Source organism: Colobus angolensis, unplaced genomic scaffold (assembly GCF_000951035.1).
Source record: "Colobus angolensis palliatus isolate OR3802 unplaced genomic scaffold, Cang.pa_1.0 Scaffold49, whole genome shotgun sequence".
Lineage (NCBI taxonomy): Eukaryota > Metazoa > Chordata > Mammalia > Primates > Cercopithecidae > Colobus > Colobus angolensis.
In genome coordinates, this window is record NW_012118376.1 from 4,192,212 (window position 1) to 4,216,888 (window position 24,677).

At 37.4% G+C, this 24,677-nt stretch overlaps 1 protein-coding gene across 3 annotated transcripts in view; it reads left to right on the top strand.

The window, feature by feature from the left end:
- Nucleotides 1-585: 585 nt before the first annotated feature.
- POC5 (POC5 centriolar protein) overlaps nt 586-24,677 on the top strand; it is a 37,882-nt gene continuing 13,790 nt past the window's right edge. Inside the window, exons 1-9 of one of the 3 annotated variants that reach the window (XM_011959233.1) lie at nt 586-768; nt 5,181-5,278; nt 10,242-10,380; nt 12,343-12,426; nt 15,332-15,537; nt 17,230-17,406; nt 19,452-19,556; nt 21,714-21,893; nt 23,145-23,298. In XM_011959233.1, the coding sequence (XP_011814623.1) occupies nt 5,195-5,278; nt 10,242-10,380; nt 12,343-12,426; nt 15,332-15,537; nt 17,230-17,406; nt 19,452-19,556; nt 21,714-21,893; nt 23,145-23,298 (1,129 nt within the window). In that variant the 5' untranslated portion in view covers nt 586-768; nt 5,181-5,194. Of the gene's footprint in view, nt 769-5,180; nt 5,279-5,676; nt 5,751-10,241; nt 10,381-12,342; nt 12,427-15,331; nt 15,538-17,229; nt 17,407-19,451; nt 19,557-21,713; nt 21,894-23,144; nt 23,299-24,677 lie in introns of those variants that run through there. The other 2 variants (XM_011959234.1, XM_011959235.1) reach the window with 2 other exon arrangements.

Sequence of the window (24,677 nt, forward strand, 5' to 3'; positions counted from 1 at the left end):
CCAGCCTGGAGGACAGAGCGAGACTCCACCTCAAAAAAGAAAAAAGAAAAAAAAAAGCACCTCCAAGTGATTATGTTGCAGGGGATCTGTGGATGATGCAGATTTTTTTGTTTTTGTTTTTAATTTTTTATAGAGAAAGGGTCTCCTTGTGTTCCCCAGACTGGTCTCAAACTCCCGGACTCAAGCAATCCTCCCACTTCGGCCTCCCAAAGTGCTGGGATTACTGGCATGAGCCAGCACACCTGGCTCAGAATTTCGTATTGTTCTTATGCAGACGAAAGCATGAGGACTCATACCTAGGCTACCGGAATTGTTGAAAGCCAACAGCACACGGCATTAACCAACTTCATCCCTGCTCAACAGCCTCTAACCAAATCAGCTCCCGGAGCCACTTAGCAGCCTGCAGCCGCTGGACAGAACTGAGCACGCGCAGTATTTAATCCCCACTGTCGCTGGGTGGGGCTCCCTAGGACCCCGCCCCCTGCCGACCGGTGGAGCCAGGGGACGGGGCTCTCCAAAGTAATTCCGACTTCTCGCGGCACCGGCCCAAAGCCCCGCCCCCAGCTCTCGGACCAATCAAACGGCAGATTGCTGAAACAAAGGACCAATGCACAAGGCTGTCCTTAATTCCTCCCTGCAGTTTGAAACTGTCAGGTTGCTCTCTGGGTAGCGGCTGTGCGTGCTGATTCTGCACTTGCTGAGACTGCAGCTGCGACGCGGCTAGGAGGCGCAGAGCGAGGAGTCGGGATTTGGTCGCGAGCGGCGACGGTGGGTAGTAGCGCTCCGGGCACACCCTGCGTCCCTGCATCCCTGGCGAAAGTAGTGGAGTGCGATTTCAAGTTCCCTGGCGCGGGCTTCCTGCCCCGGGGCTCTTCCCCATACACGGGTGATTCAGCTGTTGTGCTGGAAGGTCTCAAAGTTCCCCTCCGAGGCGTGCAGGAAGAGGAAGAGAGCAGGTGTGAGGGATGCTAAGCGGTTACCGTCATCAGAGGCTCCTGTCACTTAAAACGTTGAGAAAAAATAACCATGTATAAAGCTCTGTTGTGTTTACGTAAGATTTTTCTTTAAACAGGCTGGGTCGGAAGGTGATGGAAGAAAACTTCTGGCCTTTTGCTTACTGCAATGACTTTTCTCCTTTGCTTCTAGTCCCTGCCTTGGGGAGGGGCTGGCGCACCCCCTCTCCTTGCGTGCAGCTAGGCCTGATGAAGGGCACAGGGCACATCACCCTGCTGCTAGTCTGCATGTTAATTCGCTCTTCCTTTGACTCTTGGTGGTTCCATTTGAATTCCCAGACCCCTGTTTTCCTGTCAGCCTGGTAATTACCAAGATGTTATTTTATGTCTCTGGCAACAGAGAAGCTCACAAAAGTTTTGGTCTTGTTTTCTGATACCTTGGATTAGAAACTACTGAAAATGTAGTGAACTAATGTACATCTGCCACCCATTAAAGCAGTTTTCATTTTTCTCCTTCGTTTCTGAACCTAGAAACAGGAAAATGCTACTGTTCTAGAGTTTCAAATAACTCATACTTTGTTGGCATAAAGCAAGGCAGGTGGGAGATAGCATATTTTCCAAAAGTGCAGTGGGTTTTTTTGTGTCTGCAGTGTCCGTATTAAGAAACAGTTTTTGAGATCTGACCGTACTTAACTAGCTCATTTTTAAAATAATCAGCACCACCCCACTCCCCACCCGTGTTACCTGCCTGGTCTCAAATCCTGAAGAAAGAAGTGAATAAAAATGTAAATAGACCAAGTTATCCCAGTGGTAGATTTGAAGTCAGTGAAGCAGCCATTCTTTGCTGCAGATACGTGCTCTTATTTTATCCTCCCTAATTGGCTTAACGAAAGACAGTCATGCTGAGATTTAGTTTACTTAGCATGTGTATGCACAGTGATACTCACTGGAAAAAGTTGAACTTTCCTTTCCACAATCTAGTTCCAGCCTGTGTTTCCATTCTATTTTTGCACTTTTCCCTGTATCTTACTTTTCTACTTCAATTTCCTCATCTCTCATTTATTTTTCAGCCCACTGTAACTGAGACCTGAAATTGTTTTACTTTACACTGAAATTGTTCAAGCAAATGTCACAGCAACCTCCTAATCGCCAAATTCTATCCATTCCTCATGGTTCTTTGGCATCTAACTCTATTCTCTTTTCAAAGTTTCTCAAAGTTGTGATGCTGCTCCCATAGTTCTAATGTTCTGACTTTGCTGACTCTTCTTTGCTGACTGTTCTCTTGCCCTTTAGATGTTAGTGGTTCTGGCTTTAACCCTCTTCTCACTCACAGTCGTAGTCCTCAACTTTATTAGGGCTATAGTCCCCTCTGAACACATATTTAAAGCTAAAGATCTTCTTTCTAGAAAAATACACATTTGCATTTATGATAAAAATATTACATACAAGTTGGGTGTAGGGACCTGATATGCTTAGGTTTTGTGTCCCCACTCAAATCTCATCCTCAATTGTAATCTCCACATGTAGTGGAAGGGAAGTGATTGGATTATAAGGGTGATTTCTCCCATGCTATTCTCATGATAGTGAATTCTCATGAGATCTGATTGTTTTATAAATGGTAGTTTTTCCTGGACTCTCTGACTTACTCTCTTGCCTGCCACCATCTAAGACGTGCCTGCTTCCCCTTCTACCATGTTTAAGTTTCCTGAGGCCTCCCCAGACATGCAAAACTATCAGTCAATTAAAATTCTTTTCTTTATAAATTACCCAGTTTCGGGCAGTTTTTTGGGAATTTTTATGTTTGGTTTTTTTTTTTGAGACAGAGCCTCACACTATCACCCAGGCTGGAGAGCAGTGGCGCGATCTCAGCTCACTGCAAGCTCCGCCTCCTGTGTTCACGCCATTCTCCTGCCTCAGCCTCCTGAGTAGCTGGGACTACAGGTGCCCACCATGCCTGGCTAATTTTTTGTGTTTTTAGTAGAGATGGGGTTTCACCATGTTAGCCAGGATGGTCTTGATCTCCTGACCTCGTAATCTGCCCTCCTCGGCCTTCCAAAGTGCTGGGATTGCAGGCGTGAGCCACCGCACCTGACCTGGGCAGTTCTTTTTAGCAGTGTGAAAACGTACTAATACAGGACCTCAGGATGAGAGCTTTCTCTCACACTCCTTTTTTGTAGGCGACCTCATCCATTCCCTTTTTTAAGCAGTTCCCGTTATGCCAATGATTCCTCAAACTGGATCTCCAACTTATACCTTCCAATGCGGGGCTCCCACAATGCTTAACTCCAGGAAACACCATTCACAGTGTAGCCATTGTGAATGGCAGTCCTTGGAGTGGTGCACTGCATAGCCAGTGTGACCACAGACTGCAAACTTGCAGCTTTACCCTGGTGCCTCAGAGGCAACCTCACACCCAACTCACCTGATACGGAACTCATTGTCCTTCCTTGCAACCTGCTCATCTTCCTACCTTCCTTGCCTTGGTGAGTGGCACTATCCATCTAGTTACCCAAACCAGAAATCTGGAAGCCACCAACAGTTATTTTTAACCCCTTGATCATTTTCTCTTTCCATCACCATAACACAATGTTGTAGTCATACCCTCCATCCCCTTCCCATTGCTATTTCGTAGACTTAGATCATCATTTATCTCCTTAATTACTACCAAAGAGAGCATTTATGTCTTAGACTACTGCAGTCAGCTCTCAATTGATCTCTTTTCTTTTCGTTTCGTTTCGTTTCATTTCATTTCTTTCTCGGAGCCTCACTCTGTCACCCAGGCTGGAGTGCAGTGGTGTGATCTCAGCTCACTGCAACCTCCACCCCCAGGGTTCTAGCTATTCTCCTGCTTCAGCTTCCCAAGTAACTGGGATTACAGGCACCTGCCACCATACTCGGCTAATTGTTTTGTATTTTTAGTAGAGACAGAGTTTCGCCATATTGGCCAGGCTGGTCTCGAACTCCTGACCTCAGGTGATCCACCCACCTCAGCCTCCCAAAGTGCTAGGATTACAAGCGTGAGCCACCGCGCCCGGCCTGATCTCTCTTTCTTAATATCCAAATTCATCCTCAGCGCTGCTGGAATGATCTTTCTGATCATGTAACTTTTAAAAAATATTTCAATAACTTGTCTAAAATAAACACCCAGATTTTTAATATGACAAATCTTGACCTTCCGTGATCTGGCTGCTCCTTACTTTTTGTTTCATCCTTAGCTAATCCTTGCTTTGCACCCATTGCTTTGGCTTTACCAAACTGCTTGCTGTTCCTGGCATACATGTCCATGACTCTGTGTCTTTGCTTACATTGCTATACTGCCTAGAATATCTTCAACTGTGTTTATGTCTTTTATCTATCTTTCAGGATGAGACCTTCTCATCTTTCAGATCTCAGCACCTGGGTCATCTTCTCTAAAAACTTTCTCTGACTCCTTTCCTGCTTATTTACAGTCATGAAATCTTATTCCATGAAAAATAGCGACTCCTACCTCTCTACTTTATATCTGTTATTTTAGGGTCTATCAGCAGTTTATTCAGCAGTTGGTCACTTATATAATATACATGCCTGGCCCTCTCTACAGATTGTAAACTCCTTAAGAATAAGGACTTCATTTTACATCCCTCACCAATGTCTTACATATTACTGATATTCAGATAGTTCAAATAGTCACTATTTGTTCTTTAAATAGTTTGGTTACTTGTTACTAAAAGTACTTTTAATAATTTTTTGATTCGGACTTTCAACAAATTATGCATGTATTTGATTCTGTTGTTCTGTATAAGCTCACTTTTCTTAAAATAATATTTCCAAAGGTAAGTTTCCCAAGAAGGGAATTTGCACAAATTGTTTGTTCTCTCTTGGTTCTGTATCTTAGAGGAAAGTACACAGCACCCAGGTTGTCACACATTGCTCAAGAACAGTGATCACAATCTCTTATGCTCAACAGGCCCCACTGGGGATTTTTCTGAAGATCCTCTATTTTTCTTTAACCTTTCATGTATTCTTATCTCCCTGACTACATTATAAACTCACTAATATTGGGACTGGGTCTTCAATTATTTTTTGCCCAGTGATTTTTGCCTGTAGGTATTCAATATGTTGAATGAATGATTTTAACATATCACATGAAGATTGCAGATTTGGATACTGTTGCACTTACATATATCTGGAAAGGATTTTATCCTAAATATCAAGGAAAAAAGCTAAAGTTAGCTTCTACTGTTTTAGAGCATTTGTGCAGAATGTCATCAGATGAGGAGAAATACTCACTTCCAGTTGTGCAAAATGACTCCAGTCCAGGCAGTTCTGTCTCTTCGAATCTTCAGGTAGGAAAAAATTTCTAAATTTATCATGATTTTTTTTATTTTAAACAAATGAATGTAAGGGAAAAGTAGGATTTTAAAAAATTTTTTTCATTCAATTTGCAAGGGAGTTTTTCAATTTATAATATCAAACTTTAGGAATTACTGTACATATTTTAGGAGTTACTTTACATTGTTTTAGCTTTTCAGAAAATATTGATGAACTCTTCAAACACTGTACAAAGGCTTCAACCAACACAGAGGCGAAGCCAAAATGTTCAAGAAACATTTTTTTCTTTAAATTTTTTTCATTTTAGCTACCTCTCATGAATGTTACTTTCACTTTTAATGCAAATTAATGCAATATCAAACCATCCAAAGTTCTAGAGCTCAAGATTCCCTTGTGTTCTACTTGCTGAGGTTTGGTCTCTGTTGTCACGACATTCAGTACAATCTGCTGCCCAGGCCCTGTACGTTGATAGATAAAATGAAATGGGTCAGTTGACTACAGAAGATGTGGTATTTGCATGAAATGTTTTAAATTTCTCTTGTTTCTAAATATTTCATCATCAAAAATATGGATTTAGATTTCTAGAGTAGAGTTTAAATGAGAGAATAATGACATGGTATATCTTAAATTTTACAGTTATATTACTCAAGAGGAAAGGCTGTTTATGCCTAAGCATACTAAATTGTTATTGATTCTGTACAATATGAGAAAAGCTTTAGGAAAATATTTTATGAAACAAATTTTCTCCTTTAATTGAAATTATGGATTTCAAAATGGGAAAGGTATTGGGAAAATATCTGAATATTTACTAGGATAAAAGTAGTCTGGAGTTGTGGCAAAGCTTTTGTACTCTAGCCTTCCCTTTTGATGGTACCTCTCCCATGTAGTCCTCTCTTCAGGTGACAGTACTTCCTCCACTCTTCATCGCTCTCTGATTGAAACTTGAAGATAGAACTGATTAACTCATTTATACTAAAATGTAAACACCTCGTGAGCGCTCACATTGTCATTTTGTCAGGAGACAAAGCTTTAAATCAAAAGAATAAATCTCTAGAGTGGAATTTTAGAGAGATGGAAGAAGAACCTGCCAGAAATTATTTTGTGTTATTGGTTACCCACCTATAATGTAAGCCCAATTGAGAGTCTATTCAACTAATATTCCTCCTGGTTCTTGGACTGAAGTTGAAAGCCTCTCCATATTCCCTGTACATACATTGTTATTACTTTGGGTTTCACTACTGGAAACACTTCAAAATATATATACAAAAAATAATCTTAAAAATAACATAAAATACATATTTTTCGTATGTAGTAAATATGTAAATCCAAACATTTAATACAAAAGCCACTCATAAATTAATATTCCTCTTAAGGGACTTTTTTGTTACTCTGTCTGTTATGCGAATGCTTCATAAGCCAGAAGGTGGCAAATGCTGCGGGATGGGCAGCATCCATAGTGCTTATACACTGAAAATTTCCTCTAACCACAGCTCCTATCAGCCAAGTTGCTCTGACTCTAATGGTTGAGGCATGGGTGGAGCTATATTTCAGGGTCATATCAATTCAGCTCTTGGGGGTTGGGGAGGAGGGCAAAATTACAAGTTTTGAATGTTAACACAGGTTATGTTTGGCAATTAAGAAAGGCAATATTATTTATTTTGATTCTTAATTTTGAATTCTTATTTTTAAATAACTCATTTGGCCTGTATCTACATATATGAAACTCTAAAATAGTCATTTAAATAACTGATTTTTTAAAATGTTTTTCTTGAAATAAATTGGAATATATGATCATGGAATACTATTGACATATAATTATTTATTTCCCCTGTAAGCCATAGCAATTGTGGTAATATATGAAATATATGAATATGTATGAAATATATGGTTTGAAATATATGTTTGGATCTTTTTTTTCCTTCTCTTATCCAGAACAGAAGTCAGACTAGGGAAGCCACAAGTGAAAGCCACTGACTTCCACTTCTCCCTCCGTTCCCACAGGCTGGAGGTGGTAATAGGCTAACTCTGAGCAGAGCTGACTTGGCTAAATCTAGTTGTAACTGACACCACAGCAGGGACATTATAAAAAGCTTATGAACCTCACAATGTAAGATCATCATCATATTAATCTGCTCAGGCTACCATAACAAAATACCATAAATTCATAGGCTTAAACAGCAGACATTTTTCTTCTCACAGTTCTGGATCACAGCCCAGTAGAGTCAGTTTCCAGTGAGGGCTCTCTTTGTGGATTGCAGGCAGGTGCCTTCTTGCTGTGTCTTCACATGGCCTTTCCTCAGTACAGTATGTGCAGGTGGGAGGAGAGAGAACGCAAGCTTCCTGGTGTCTCTTCTGATGAGTACATTAATGCTATCAGGGCCCTGGCCGATGGCCTTATTTAACCTTAATTACTTTCTTGGAGGCCTCATCTCCAAATACAACCACACTGGCTGTTAGGGCTTCAGCATATTAATTTTGAGGGTACACAAACATTCAGAGTCCATAACTCCATAACAGCCACACTTTTATATATTCTTAGCCAAAATCAAAAGTTTATTTTGGCTGTTTGGGAAGTATAATAGTGCTTTAACAGAAACCAAGTAAGGGTGGCTTAAGTGGGTTCCTTACAGTTTGATTCTCTCTCTCGTAAATTCTGAGCTGATACATAGTCCTGAGATCATCTGAGGACCCAATCCCTTCTCTCTTGTTGCTGTGCCATGAGCTGTTGACCGTGTTTGCATTGTCAGGTACTGGTGCACTGACAGTGCACCACCTCTAGCCCATGGGAAGAGGGGACTAGAAGGAAGCAGCTTCTTTTTTAAGGACTTCACCTAAAGTTGTATGCATCATTTCCATTCGAATCCCATAGACCAGGTCTCTTGGCCACACCTAGCTGCAGAGGAGGCTGGGAAATGTAGCTGGATAGCCATTTGCCCAAATCAAACCCTGGGGCTTTATTAAGTTAAAGAAATTAAAAAGCAATGGATGCCGCTGGATTAGTTACGGTCTCTATGCACTTGAAATATTATGTATTAGTTTATTAGAACCAACTCACACATTCAGGTTTACCAGAACTAGTAAATATCTTGTGTATGGCCCCAATTTATCAAACTTTTTGGGAATTTCCTTTTGATAATTGGAAAACCAATATACTTTGGGAAGTGTGTTTTTTTTAACTTAAGGATATTTAAATCTGTTTAAATAATCATAGTTACTTTTGTCAATGTAAAAATTAAATGTTGGTGCTCGCTTCAGCAGCACATATACTAAAATTGGAGCCGCACAGAGATTAGCATGGTCCCTGTGCAAGGAGGACACACAAATTTATGAAATGTTCTATAATTTTTAAATTTTTTTTAAGTTTTATAGTATAAATCAATGTTGTATTGTGATAACCTAAATGATTTGTTTCCTATTAAGAGCCTTCCGTCTCGGTGATAACCATTATGTAAAATACTGATTTTTATTTGCTACTAGGAAATGTAAGTTTAAAACTCAGACAGATATTTGTTCTCATGAAGGTGACATCACTAACAAAAATGATTGATTATAGCAATATGAAGGAGATTCTGGTTGAATTTTCTAAAGATTTTCTCTTTGGAATATCTCTCTCTTCCTCTTCTGTTGTTAGCCTTAAAGTATATTAAAATCAGTATTTGCTATACCTAACGTTTACTGCATGTAAGTATTTATGTTAAATACATGAATCAGGCCGGGTGCGGTGGCTCACACCTGTAATCCTAGCACTTTGGGAGTCCAAGGCTGCAGATCAAGAGGTCAGGAGTTCGAGACCAGACTGACCAACATGGTGAAACCCCATCTCTACTAAAAGTACAAAAATTAGGCAGGCATGGTGGTACAAACCTGTAATCCCAGCTACCCAGGAGGCTAAGGCAGGAGAATTGCTTGAACCTGGGAGGCGGAGGTTGCAGTGAGCCAAGACCATGCCACTGCACTCTAGCCTGTGCGACAGAGCAAGACTCCATCTCAACAAAACAACAAAGAAAAAAAGAAACAATGTAAATTAAGGTAGAAGCGCAAACCAGGTCACTCTGGTACATGTAATTGCCATAAAAGCTATCAGTTTTCAGTATATAAAAGCATAAACCTTTTTTAAAACAATTTTACTTAAAATTCCAATATAAAAAAACAGATGAAAACAAAACTACAGTAGTGTAGATTTATTTTGTAAATTCAAATAAATATGTGACATTTATTTCTCACAAAGTCAGTTAATAAAAACAGTTAAGCTGCCTTGATAAATGTACATTTGAAATTGGGGGGTAATAGAAGGCCATTGTGGTTTTATAAGCTTAAGTATCCAATTTGCTTCTATATTTTGTTTGGGTTACATAATTTTTTTTTAATTCTGAAAATGGTATCTTTTTAATAGCATGTCCCATCTTCAATTAAAGTGATCTGACATCTAAAATTAAGTGATAGAACACTTTTGATTCAGTGTTGAGTCACTCACAGAATCTTACCACCTCTTCAGACTTTGTTGTTGTTTCCCCAGAGACAGGATCTTGCTCTGTCACCCAGGCTGGGGTGCAGTGGTGCCATCTTGTCTCACTGCAGCCTCCAGTTCCTAGGCTTAAGTGGTCCTCCTGCCTCAGCCTCCTGAGTAGCTAGAACTACAGGCACACACCACCACACCTGGCAAATTTTTGTAAAAAATTTTTTGTAGAGATGAGATCTCGCTTTGTTGCTCAGGCTTCAAGCCATCCTCCTGCCTCAGCCTCTCAAAGTGCTGGGTTTACAGGCATGAGTCACTGCACCCTGCCCTCTTGAAACTGTTAATCATAAATGTGAAAATCACACAAGAAGCACTCAACTCAAGCTTGGAATAAGTGCTAAAACTTTGTAATATAATAAGCATGTGACTTTATTATGGTAATTAAATTCCTTAAAAACAAATTCAGTTGAATATAACATTGTAACTGTTACACTACATTATTGATTATTGGCCTCTCTTAGGAAGAATATGAAGAGCTGCTTCGTTATGCTATAGTGACTCCAAATATTGAACCCGGTGCTTCACAGTCATCTCATCCTAAGGGAGAATTGGTGCCGGATGTCAGAATTTCTACAATTCATGATATTCTTCATAGTCAAGGTTATATATATTTTTCAAGATATCTCTTAATTTAACATATTACTGAGTTTATTAATGATCCTGACAGGATTGTGAAAATGCCTGTCCAGATCAGTGATTCTTCTCGACCATTTGTGTGTATTAATATCATCTAGGGGAGCTTTTTACAGTTTAATGTATTATTCCTGACTCTCATATGATGGCTTGATTTTTCTTTGAACTTCATTTGACTCTTACTTTTATGAAGAATAATAAAGTTGAAGCAACACTATGGCAACTACATGGCTTTTAGGTATGTTGTATCTCAGTACTTGTTCCAACAGTTTTATGCCAGGATTAACTTGAAAACTAAATGCCCAAGCCTAAAATTAAAGATGGTAGCCCTGAGAGTCTCTTAAATTACTTTACGAACCTCATGCTAGTGCTTTATCAGCGGTATTTATATGGGCATGGAGGACTGTTTGAATAATTATCACAAAGGTGAACCTATCTGTTTACCATGTCAGCAACAGAACTGAAAGCTACTACAAACCAGGATGTGTGTTGATAGATGAGTGAAAGGTGGAGAAAAGAGGATAAAGTTCCTTTAACCTCCATTCCTTATTCAAGTGAAGACAACATCCCAAACTCTAAATAAATGTTCTTTCAAAGGGCACAGAAAGCCTTCCTTAAACAGTCCTGATAAGGAACAGTTATCACACTATAGGCATAACTCCAAGGATCCCTGTCCTTGAAGGCACATGATATAGCCTACTGAGAGGCCAAAGGCTCCTGGGCTTCTGCTAAGTCATAGCTCTAGTGTCTGTTGTCTCTCACTGTCTGTAGACATGGATTTTTCACTGCTCCTCGGTCTTTGGCCTATTGCAGTGGAACAACAAATGGGACCACAGGATGAGAGCCTTAAAATATAGGCCAGGGAGTGGCTCATGCTTGTAATGCTAGTACTTTGAGAGGCTGAGGCAGGAGGATCACTTGAGCTCAGGAGTTTGAGACAAGCCTAGGCAACATAGCAAGACCCTATCTCTACAAAAAAATTAGCCGGGCAGAGCAGCCTATAGTCCCAGCACCTCGGGAGGCTGGGATGGGAGGATTGCCTGAGCTCAGGAGTTCAAAGCTGCAGTGTGTCATGATTATGCGACTGCACTTCAGCCGGGCCAACAGAGCAAGACTCTGTTTAAAAAAAAAGAAAGAAAAAAAAAACTTTCAAGATGCTGTAGTTAACAGTTCAAGGTAATCACCTGGGATTTAAGACCATTGCTCTTTTCTCTTATGTAAAATAGCATTTATTTATTCTCTGCCATTTCCAAAAAGGATTTGAGATTGAAACACACAATATGTAGTAAGTTTAGATATTCTTTAGTCATCTCGAGATTCACAAGTAGACTTTGTTAAAGTCTTCTATGTAAATTCATCATCCCACATTCTCTTTATTCTTGGTATCTCAGCTGCTTGATACAAGGCATGATATGTGGAAATTGACAACATATGTATAAGCCTCTAACAGTCATTCTTGAGAGGTTTTTCCCAGTTTCCTTTTTGCCATCTGTTGACTACAGGTTCCTGAAGTGGAAGCCAGGAAGTCCTTGTTTGGGGAAGCCAATGCCACCTTAGTTTGATTGTGGCTAGTGAAAAGCAGTGGGCCTCTGGAAATACCCAGTGTCATAAGAGAGCAGATCCTTTCCCAAGTTCTAATGTCATTTACCCACTTACTCTCTTAGTGTGAATTGAATGCTATAGTAGACTACATTATCTCTCATCTATATTTGGTGTGTAAGTTGGAGCTTATCAATGATACAGTAAGTCTTTTTCTAGTCTCAGATTTTTATCTCTTCTTGTTCTTTGTTTTAGTGTTCCTATATCCCTGGCGTGTTGTATTTTGTTTGTTCTAAAATCTTTTTTATGTACTGCTACCTTATTAAATTACGTGTGATTAGACATTTAAGAGTGGTTCCGTTTAATTTTAAAAAGCTTTCCTTTTGGCAGGAAATAACTCTGAAGTAAGAGAAACTGCAATAGAAGTTGGAAAAGGATGTGATTTCAGTATTTCAAGTCATTCAAAGACAGATGGTATTAATTTTCTTTAGCTTATTTGTATTAATATATAATATTTTGTGGTTGGATGAATAATATCTATGTAGTAAGAGGAATAATTTCAGCATATTACTTTTTGGCAGGATTTTAAAATGCTGTTGTCACCAATTTAAGTGATAATATTTAAAATAATTTTATAAAATTCCAAAATAGTACAACTAAGACAAGTCAATGCATTATAGTGTGTAGTATCCTTTCTTAAAATTTCTAAGTTAGAGGGCAAGTCTTTTAAAAGATTTAATGGCATATTATATAGTTCGACCAATTCAAGTTTTTATGTAAACCAATGCACTGTTTCCCAACTTTCAGGCATTTGCGTACCAATGTAAGAATTTTCATCCTATCTTTATGCCACCTGTTCTATCATTTAGTGTTTTTCTTTAAAAGTCTGCTTTGTCTTTGTTACAAGGAAAGATTAGCAAATCTTAAAGAGACTTTTGGGGGGGGGTTGTTTTTTGTTTTTGTTATTTTGTTTTGTTTTTGAGACAGGATCTCACTCTGTCACCCAGGCTAGAGTGCAGGGCTCCCTGCAGCCTCAACCTGCTTGGCTCAAGTGATCCTCCTGCCTCAGCGCCCCCTCCCTCAGTAGCTGGGATTACAGGCACATGCCACCACACCCAGCTAATTTTTAAATTTTCTGTAGTGCTGGAATCTCACTATGTTGCCCAGGCTGGTCTCAAATTCCTAAGATCGAGTGATCCACTTGCCTTGGCCTCCCAAAGTGCTGGAATTATAGGCATGAGCCACCATGCCTGGCTTTAAAGAGCTTTTAAAAGCATACTAGAACTGGACTGAACTTTTTCTTGACAGTCAGAATAATTAAAATAATTAAAATGTAATATTGTGGAATATTTTTCTATTTAATGTTATTTAATATGGTAACCGTTTTTGCCACCACATAAGTAATGCCTGTATGCCTTAGTTTCTTCACTTGTAAATAGAAGTCTTAGACACTATAATCTCTGACAGCCCTTCCAAATTCTAAAGTTACATGATTTGATTTCTTAAAAGGTGAGTGTTGAGATATTTTTTAAATTGAAAAGCAGAGTCTATTGCTTTCTTTGTGAGTACAGATCTAGTTGGCAAAATCAAGTAAAAGAGAATATTCATGTACATTGTCATTCCACCTGTTCTTTAGGTTTCTTCACCATCCTCAGAACATGCAGGTAGCGTTTCATAGTGTGACTAGCCCAGACCTTGTGTTGTTTTTTATACCAAACACACATCTGAAGGAATTATTTTCCCTTTTGCAAAGAAGTCTTTACATAAGCAGAATATATTTGCAAAAAAATTAAAATCTTACAAATTTTAAAAAAGAATTCTTGAAATACTTACTTTTAAGTAACAAGTTTTCTATCATAGATTCATCTTTCATTCAATAAGAAGAAAGCTCTTCCATCTCTGTTATTAGGATGCTCGTAGCAAATGTGAGGTATGTGACAAGTGATGACAGATAGTCTCTAATTCCGGCATATATATGTGAGGAAATATTAACTTTTCTTTCTCAGTACTTTTTTTTTTTTTTGAGGCAGAGTCTCGCTCTGTCACCCAGGCTAGAGTGCAGTGGCGTGGTCTCAGCTCGCTGCAACCTCAGCCTCCCAGGTTCAAGCATTTCTCCTGCCTCAACCTCCCAAGTAGCTGGGACTATAGGCACATGCCACCACGCCCAGCTAATTTTTTGTATTTTTAGTAGAGATGGGGTTTCACCATGTTGGCCAGGCTGGTCTTGAACTCCTGACCTCATGATTCACCCACCTCGGCCTCCCAAAGTGCTGGGATTACAGGCATGAGCCACGGTGCTCAGCCTTTCAGTGCTCTTTTAGAAATATATACCAGTTCTCTTTAGGGCCCTGACTCTCCCCCACCTCCCTGTATATGGATAGGGGATGAGCGTTTTATATATATGCACATACATATAGAGATGTGTATATTTCTCACCTATATATTGAAGCCTAACAGGGTACTTTCAACAGAGTATCTGCAAAACTAAATTATGAGTCTCTTTCTACCTATATTGTTTAATTTTAATGGGTTTTTTTTGTGGGGGTGGGGTTTGGGTTTTTTTGGAAACAGAGTCTCACTCTGTCACCAGGCTGGAGTGCAGTGGCATGATCTCAGCTCACTGAAACCTCCGCCTCCTGGGTTCACACCATTCTCCTACCTCAGCTTCCCAAGTAGCTGGGACTACAGGCACATGCCACCACACCCAGCTAATTTTTGTATTTTTAGTAGAGATGGGGTTTCACAATGTTGGCCAGGATGGTCTCAATCTCTGGACCTCGTGATCCGCCCACCTTGGCCTCCCAAAGTGCTGAGATTACAAGCATGAGCCACCACGCCCGGCCAAACCTTAATAGTATTAAAACCAATCCCAGTGTTAAATTTATGGAGTAATATTGACCTATATACAACCACACTGACCTTGGTCAATTACTTAACTCTTTCTGAACCTCAGTTCCTCATCAGTAAAATGGAGATAATAATACCTATTTTTTAGGGTAGCATGTGTTATGAGAACTAATCTTTATAATGTTTTTGTTACAGAAACAGAAAGCACTTCATTAATGGTGATGTAATACAGATGATGATAGTTTCAGCTGAGCCTGGACCTGAATATATGAAGGATCCTTATTTGGGATAGAGGTCATTTGCTGGGGGAGAAGGGATTGGGAGTATAGGAGGTTATCTCATGCCAGTCGGTGCTAAATCAGTGACAGCACTGAAATTAAAAATAGATTAAGGTACACCTGAAAGGTAGTTTCTCTGCGTTTCTCTCAGCCTCCATAGGTAGCAGACATCTTTTAGCCTTCCAACATGGTTCCTTACCAACTTGAGTTATTTTCAATTTGGCTTGACAGCTGCAACTTTTCTTTTATTCTAGAGTCATCACCAGTGTTATCGCTGAGGAAGCCTTCTCATCCGGTCATGGATTTTTTCAGTTCACATCTTTTAGCTGACTCTTCCTCACCAGCAACAAATTCTAGTCATACAGATGCCCATGAAATACTTGTGGGCGATTTTCTTGTTTCTGATGAAAATCTTCAGAAGATGGAAAATGTACTTGATGTTTGGAGTTCAGGTCTTAAGGTACAGCAGTTCAGTTACAATGGTTTAATATGTAATGTAATAGTTTTACTCTCATTTATACTGTTTTGTTTTGTTTGAGTTAAACTTTTTAAAAATCTTTTGTTTCCTGAGATCACTTCAGTGTGTTAAGTCTTGCTTCTCAATCTTTAATGTATTTATGAATCATAGGGGGAGCCTGTTAAGCTGCAGCTTCATATGCAGTAGACTCTTTTTTTTTCTTTTTTGACTTTTTTTTTTTTGACTCTTGTTTGTTTGTTTGTTTGATTTTACTTTAAGTTCTGGGATACATGTGCTGAACATGCAGGTTTGTTATATAGGTATACATGTGCCATGGTGGTTTGCTGCATCTATCAACCAGCCATCTAGGTTTTAAGCCCCGCATGCATTAGGTATTTGTCCTAACGCTCTCCCTCCCCTTGCCCCCCATCCCCTGACAGGCCCCAGTGTGTGATGTTCCCCTCCCTGTGTCCATGTGTTCTCATTTCTGTGAAGCTCCTAGGTGATGCTACTGGTTCAGAAACTGTACTTTGAGTTGCCAGGTTTTAAGTGGTTGCTGGCACGGTTCTACATGCTCCACAGAATTTCGCAGATACTTTGAATGGTCAGCCTGTGTGTAACTGAGACATACTGAGCCTTTACCATCTCATAGTTATGACTAATGGAAATGTCTCCTTTCATGTGATACAAAAGATCCAATTTTAGCAATGGATATTCATTTTATAGCCATTCCTATAGCAGCCATGATGTAGAAGTGATAAATCTATAAAAGTTGATTTTTATTTTGATACTACTGACCTTTAAGTAAAAGAAAGTATTGCAGAAATGGCAAGTGGGTGTTTTGTTTGCTTTTTGTTTTTTGGGTTTTTTTTTTTTTTTTTGCTATTATTAAAAAACTGGAGAAAATGACAGTTTTTCTGAAACATATAATTTGAGGAAACTAAGTTGCATATTCACATATATAGAGAAATTATGGCCATATGAGTTCTATGGCATTTATGTTTTTCCCTCATTTGGAACCTTAAATTCTAGAAATAATTCTTCAGCGTAGTTTTACCATTTTCCCCCTGGAATGGGTTTCATACTTTATAATAGTGTAAGTAAATTGGAGTATTGTACCACCAACCATTTAAATTGTGTTTAGTTAATATGTTGTCCAGTTTTTTTTATAACAAATTATTATTTGGTCTTTTTATTTATGCCAGTCAGTAGGGTGGCAGAACTTAGCAGTCCATTATACAGATAATAATCTGTGATAAATGGCTTGAGAAAAAAAGTATCCATGGTTTCCTCCATCACCCATTTCTAAATAACTTCTGAGTCAATATGGCTTAGCCTATGCCATTGTTCTGTGTTTCCCTTTATTCCTGATCCATCTTCATATGGACATTTAATCCTTGAATAAACAAAGGAACATAGTGAATGAGGCCTAAAATTTTTTTGAAGTGACAACAAGATTTCATACAAAATTACTTAAAATAGGAAAAAATTAGCTTCCCTAGTATGATGACTGTGAACTGCACAGACCTGTAACTGTTGAACTTACATGTTTTTCATTAGTGTGTTCCAATTGTTTTAATGGCTTTTGTGTTGATTGCTTGTTCTGGTTTTGTTAATGTTTCTTAATTTCGGTGTAGTTTTAAGAAGTGGCATTAATGAACAAACTACTTAATTGTCACTATATTAATTTTTCAGACAAACGTCATATCTGAGCTAAGTAAATGGAGACTTAATTTTATTGACTGGCACCGAATGGAAATGAGAAAAGAGAAAGAAAAACATGCAGCACATTTAAAACAACTGTGTAATCAGATCAATGACTTGAAGGAGCTGCAAAAAACCTTTGAAATCTCCATTGGGAGAAAAGATGAGGTCTTCTTTTTTATATTTTTTTTTAATTGAGATTCAGTAAATGTCTTGCTAAATAATAAATTCTAAGAAATGATTACCTCATACAAGATAGTTTCTATCAGAAACTGACAGAAAAATTCGTGGCCATCTGATTTATTCTTCCTGTTAAACATATCAGCGTAATGTCATTTTACCCTCACCATTGACTTCAGTGTTCTTGATGTTCTTGATGTTTTAAGAGTGTTTGCTTTGTAAACCATATTAAAACATCACCTTGTAGCCCATAAATATTTAAAACTATTATGATTTGTCAATTTAAATTTTTTTTGAAAAGAGTATGTGCTAAATATAAGTACACTAGTTTTTTTCTTTCTAATCCTTTCTTCCTAACTAACCTTAAGAGAGCATGAAGGAATCAGCATTATCTACATTTTAAACCATCCTTTTCGGGGTCATTTTAAGCATCTCAAATTCTTTTTTTCTCTCTCTCTTTTTGAAACAGGGTCTTGCTATGCCCAGACTGGAGAACAGTGGCTATTCATAGGCATAATGGTAGCTCACTGCAACCTCAAACTCCTGGGCTCAAGTGATCCTCCTGCCTCAGCCCCTGCCAGGGACTGCAGGTGCATACCACCAAGCCTGGGTTTAAGCATCTCAAATTCTATCAGTGATGGGTGTGTTTTCATTAATGAAGTCTTTCTTCATTTTATTGATAAACACAGAAAACATCTTTTATTTCACTTTCCTTTAGCTTCTTAAGAATTTGAGGGTAATTCAAGTCTGTGCTAATTTTTTGCCTCCTGACACAGTACCTGGGACAAAGCAGATGGGCAACAAATCTGTGCCCTGCTATAAATGGATGTCCGGATGGGCATCCACTTATGGATAGGAGAGTGGTGGTGTTCAGAAGAGGAGGACTTGGGCAGACACCTCAGCTGCTTGTCTGCAGAAGCAGCACTTAAGTGTTTTCATGAATTAAAGATTATAATTTTTTTAAACATATCTTGATTTCGTATAAAGTTGAACGTTTTATAGAGTTTGTTTTTTTTTTGAAACAATGGATTTTAATGTCAATCATTTTCTTTGTTATACTCAAAATTCTGTTCTATGGTTTTGAAATATTTTAAGTTTAATTTTTTTTATTTTGAAGTATCACAAAGAATGTAGATATCATATGTTCAGTTTATGAGAATGAGTAAAGTGGATAGACGGGTTCTACCATTCATCTTAACACATAGAATATTTCCAGTATCTTAGAATGTATGCCCTTTTCCTCTTTGGAAATTATTTAAAGAACAGGTATAAATATCTCTTGGTAAATGTGCCCAATTTACAAAATCTCTTTCTAATGTGACTATTTTTAGAAATTTATTTCAGTTATTCAGTTCTTTTATAAGAGAGAATATTATCTTAGGATTTTAAAGCCTTCTGAATTTTAAGAACAAGAGTAATATCACTGAAGAAGTACATCTACATATAACATATTAATAACATATATAACATGTTATATATAACATTAATAGTTACATGTAGAACATGTTATTAATAGTTATATAACATATAACTAATAAGCAAATAATATAACTATTATTTGCTTTTATAGGTTTGTTTAATCCAGAAAATCATTGGACAGTTTTTGAGGAACTTCTATATCCAAGGTAGTAGTAGGGACCAGAAAGATATTTAAATATCTAAATATTCTGGCCCCTGCCCTCAAATCTAGTGAATGAAGACATGGTGTATATAGAAGAACTTTCAAATGTATAATTGTTTACCTGAATTGAATGTCAGTAGCTAATTTGCATATACATAAACTCTTTATTGGTGATTACCCTATACACATAATGAAGATTTCTTTCTTTTGTTGCCTTTCATTAGTTGATATCTAGTATATTCATGTGAGAAAGTTTTATTGTCTTTTTAAAGATAATAATAAGGTTAACTGAATGAATATAGTAGTGATCCATACCTATCCTCTCTAGCATTTTTTGATGTATGAGAAAATCACTTTACCAACTGCTGTTATTGTAATATCACAATAATTGGGTTAATTGCTGTTTTCACAGGTGATTTCTAGCTTGTCTCATGCCATAGGCAAGCAAAAGGAAAAGATAGAGTTGATGAGAACATTCTTCCACTGGCGAATCGGCCATGTCAGAGCCAGACAGGACGTAAGTGTCAAAGCAGAAGACAGCTGGTGGATGTTAGACTTCTGAATTCAGAAGCACTCAGGATCACTTATTATAGTTGTTTTCTAATAAGTCAAAATGAATTTGTGATTTAATATTCCTCTTATTTCAAAGGAATTTGATTTTGATGTAGTTTGGAAAAAATACATTTTAGGTCTTATGGACATATAATATATATTACAATAGATACATCATTTCCTGCTTCATAGTGGGTTAATAAGGATTGTTCCTAAATTGTAAATGCCCTAGTAATAGAACCCTTCAGATGAGGTTTTTGGAGAAAAAAAATTACCTTTAATATATCAAATGCTTCCTATATTGTTTCTACTTTTAAAATACCTGAATACAACTTATTCATAAAGAGGCTTTACTATATTTATACGTTAAATCACAATATAAATGTTTGTTATATAGACTTGCGTTAGAGTGAGAGTCAGAGAAAGCCGTACCTGTATAGCTTTTTTAAAGTTATCCTTAGCTTGTAATATATCATTTAAACTTGAACATCTTTTAAGTAAGAGCTGAGTTGGTATATCAGTAAATAGTGAACTGAAAGAGAATAATTGTTGTATCAGAAGTGGAAAAGTATGAGAGTATATCCCCCAAGAAGATAGAGTTTAGAGACACATGAGTATAGAAGATGAATATATAATATATATATATATATGTTTTCCGTGTATATTCATGTGAGCTATGGAGTAATCTCTGTGTATTTAGTTTCCAAGAGATTAGTGTTTTAGGAAAAAGCTAGTATAGGTTGAGTATCCTTTATCCAAAATCTTTGATGCCAGGAGAATTTTGGATTTTAGGTTATGTTTCATATCACACCTTATACACAAAATTCATTTATGTTTCATATTTTTTCACCTTCTACGTATAGTTTAAGGTAATTGTATACAATATTTTTAATAATTTTATGCATGAAACAAAGTTTGTGTTAAGTACTTCCATGTGGAATTTTTCACTTGTTGCGTCCTGCTGGCACTCAGAAAGTTTGATTTTTGGATTAGGGATGCTCAACCTACTTTATCCTGGAATAAGATTTCTCCTTTAAGTATACTTTCTGGTTTTTTTCTTTTTTTTTTTTTTTTTTAAATCCCAATAGATTAAATCTACATTAAGTAAGCTGGTTAAAATGAATATTTATACTCTATTTTGAAACTTATCAAGTAAAATAATGAGAATGCATACTTATTTTTAAATGTTAGCCAGAATAGTTGAGGCTACTGTTACTTTTTGGATAGTTTTTCAAACTTAAGAAATTGAGAATTGGGGGGCCGGGCGTGGTGGCTCAAGCCTGTAATCCCAGCACTTTGGGAGGCTGAGATGGGCGGATCACGAGGTCAGGAGATCGAGACCATCCTGGCTAACATGGTGAAACCCCGTCTCTACTAAAAAATACAAAAAACTAGCCGGGCAAGGTGGCGGGCGCCTGTAGTCCCAGCTACTTGGAGGCTGAGGCCGGAGAATGGCATAAACCCGGGAGGCAGAACTTGCAGTGAGCTGAGAACTGACCACTGCACTCCAGCCCGGGCGACAGAGCGAGACTCTGTCTCAAAAAAAAAAAAAAAAGAAAAGAAAAAGAAATTGAGAATTGGAACTACTTCTTCAAAAGAATTTAAATTCATTGATGAAAGAAAAATAGCATATGTTCTTATTTGGATTAGCACCATATGTGATGGCAGGGTTTATACATTAATCTTGCTTGTGGTGGCCGTCAAACTGAAGAGAAAGCAGTGTCATCTGAAGCCAGAGCCACCACCTTTTCCTTCCTTCTAGCCACTCTTATTCTCCTGGTCCTGCTAAATTCATAAGTAAGATGGCAAGTGGTAATTTGCTCATTTTCTTTCATTTGATTGTATTCTTTTTCTCTAACTTGGTTAGTTGCGCAAAGCAATGATGTAATGGATAGAACTCAGTCTCTGGAGTCAGGCAAGTCTGGCTTTACTCATCCTCTTTGTGTGACCTCCATAGGTTACTTAACCTCTCTAAACCTGTTCTCCTATGTGCAAGATGAGAATAGTATGATTACACAGGATTAAATAATGTATGTACACTTACCACCATGTTATGTTTATTAATACTACCAATATATTTATCAGCCCACTGTTTTTGAAGTTATATTTTACTTTTATTTAGGTTTATGAAGGTAAACTAGCTGACCAGTACTACCAGAGAACTTTACTGAAGAAAGTCTGGAAAGGCTGGCATTCCATAGTCCAAAAGCAGTGGAAAGACGTGGTGGAAAGAGCTTGTCAAGCAAGAGCTGAAGAAGTTTGTGTCCAGATCTCCAATGATTATGAAGCCAAAGTTGCTATGGTAAGCATCTTTTTTCCTGCTTTTCACTTTCTTCTAATACAGTAAAAAGGTAGGTAGACTCACTATTAATTAATAGACTACTTCTTTTGATCTTTAATCAAGAATGAAGACAAAAAAATGAAAATGTTTATTCTTGTGTTAATGTTTATTGTATATTCTTACATGGTTGATGTAAGTAGTTGTATAGAAATTGAAATTATTGGTTGGGCGCGGTGGCTCATGCCTGTAGCCCCGGCACTTTGGGAGGCTGAGGTGGGCGGATCACCTGAGTCAGGAGTTTGAGACCAGCCTGGTCAACATGGTGAAACCCCATCTCTACTATAAAAAAAGAAAAATTAGCTGGGTGTGGTGGTGCATGCCTATAATCCCAGCTACTCCGGAGGCTGAGGAAGGGGAATCGCTTGTACCTGGGAGGCAGAAGTTGCAGTGAGCCGAGGTCATGCCATTGTACTCTAGCCTGGGTATTGAGAGCAAAAATCCGTCTCAAAAAAGAATAATAAGAAATTGAAATTATTTTTTCCCATTGACTTGTAATAATAAAATTAACATTGTTTTCATGAGAAACATTTGGAATTCAAATGAAATAAAAACCATTCTAAAGAATGCAATAGGCCTCTTGAAGTTAAATATTAAAATGAAAAAATGGCTCATCATTACAGCATTAAATTCTTAAGATTAAAAATAAATCCATAATACAGATACTTTTCTGCAATTCAATATGACCTGCAAAAAATGCAGTCCCTTGAGGTTTGGCCTATGGGAAAAGTGTTGTATGTAGGGTCAGTCTGCACTTCAAATACTGAAGGTAACATTTATTTTATAAAAATTCTGTTAATATTGCAGGCATGTAGTTTTTTGTGTGTTTTTTGTTTGTTTGTTTTTTGTTTTTTTTTTCCTGAAAGGGCTATCTGTGGCTCTTAATGTATTTTGTTTAACATCCTACATAAGTTTTACAGTAAAAAATAGCATATCTTTTTGTAAAATGAAAATACATCAGCAATCTTCAATGGGACTGGATAAAATTCCCCTTGTTTGAGCCTTGATTTTAAGGTTAGGAATGAAAGCAATTTGTTGATGGAGATAATAGAGGTAATATGTACCTTTTAAAATAAATTGCACATAGCAGAAGAGGTAAGTGGCAAACTTTTTAATATTTCACATGAGAATAATTTCAGAGTATATATCTATTTTTTTGACAGTATTCTTCCTAGTATCTCAAATTGTTTTGTTTTTTAAATATTCTTACTTTAGTTATCTGGAGCTTTGGAAAATGCAAAAGCTGAAATTCAAAGAATGCAACATGAAAAAGAGCACTTTGAAGATTCCATGAAAAAAGCTTTCATGAGGGGTGTATGTGCATTAAATCTTGAAGCCATGACTATATTTCAAAACAGAAATGATACAGGTTAGTATTTCGTTGAAGATTCTCTGCCTACTTTCAAAAAAGGATTTGAGATTTTGGTGACTGATATGGTCTACAGTATTAATAATCTGCAGTAAGTATGTTTCATCGAGATGCAGCTATTCTTAATTCAGTGGTGTCATATCCAGCCTTAAATCTGCCATGAAAATGAGCTCAGTCATGTTTACTTATAGTATCTTAGATCTGATCAAGTAAACTGTCACTCCTAAGTATTTAAGCTAAATGTTTAATATTTTAATGTATAACATTTTAAATCTCTTTTAACTAAGAATTTTAATGCCCTTTTAAGTACAAAATTTATAATTTTGTCTTTTCTTAAGTAGCCAAGTATCTTGGACTATTTTGGTAAGTAGTTATCTAGTCATGGTTTCTCATTTTAAAAATTCCTAATCTTCCAGTTTAAGAAAGGCCTCAACTAAGCTCATTGCAGCAAATGTAAATATAGGCCTATCTAGAGAAGTAATTTTGTTTTTTTTTAAATCCACATATTGTTTGACATAGGAGTGGTTTGTGTAGTAGATTTGTCAGCATGGCGTAGAAAAGCCCATAACTGGACTCCTTTGCCACCAATTTATTCAGGGGCCTATTTTCCTCATTGGGCCTTAGATTTCTTCTTTGAGCAAAGGAGATAACATAAACCTTCCTTACCTGCTTTCTAGGGGCTTCTTGTGGGATGCAGTAAAACATCTGAAAGCACTTTAAAAGACAAAATGCACTTTAATGTGTAAGATGATAGTCAGGATATAATTATTGTAGTTTTAATTCAAGTCAACCTCTCAAGATTTTGTAAATCATTAACATGATTTCAATCCAATGAATAACTTCTCTGCTTGTGATGCCCTTATTTTAAAACATCAACAAACGTTTATTATTTAAAGCATGCATATTGTGGATAGGAGTAAGTTTAGGCAAATTGCTTTCTGTCTGAAGTGGTTGTGGTTTGTGGTCCGTATTTAATTTAGAAACTGAGAATCATGGAATCTCAAGGCTGAATAGTTTATCTTGGTAATATCTAGGTGAGTACTTGATTTTTCCAATAAATGGTCTTTTATTTGAGTATCAATGTTGAAAACAAACTCACCACCTTCAATGATAGAATAGTCTGTTTCAGTTCTAAGTATTTGCAAGTTGTATGTCGCAAATTGAGAAATTTAATTGTTTACTTGGGAGAAATACGGGTTTCACAAGTAAAGTGACAAATTCCTATTAGAACTTCTTACATTAAATTACAAGAAACCTGTTTCTTGTAACCTACTTAAAAAGATTTTGAGGCCGGGCGCGGTGGCTCAAGCCTGTAATCCCAGCACTTTGGGAGGCTGAGACGGGTGGATCACAAGGTCAGGAGATCGAGACCATCCTGG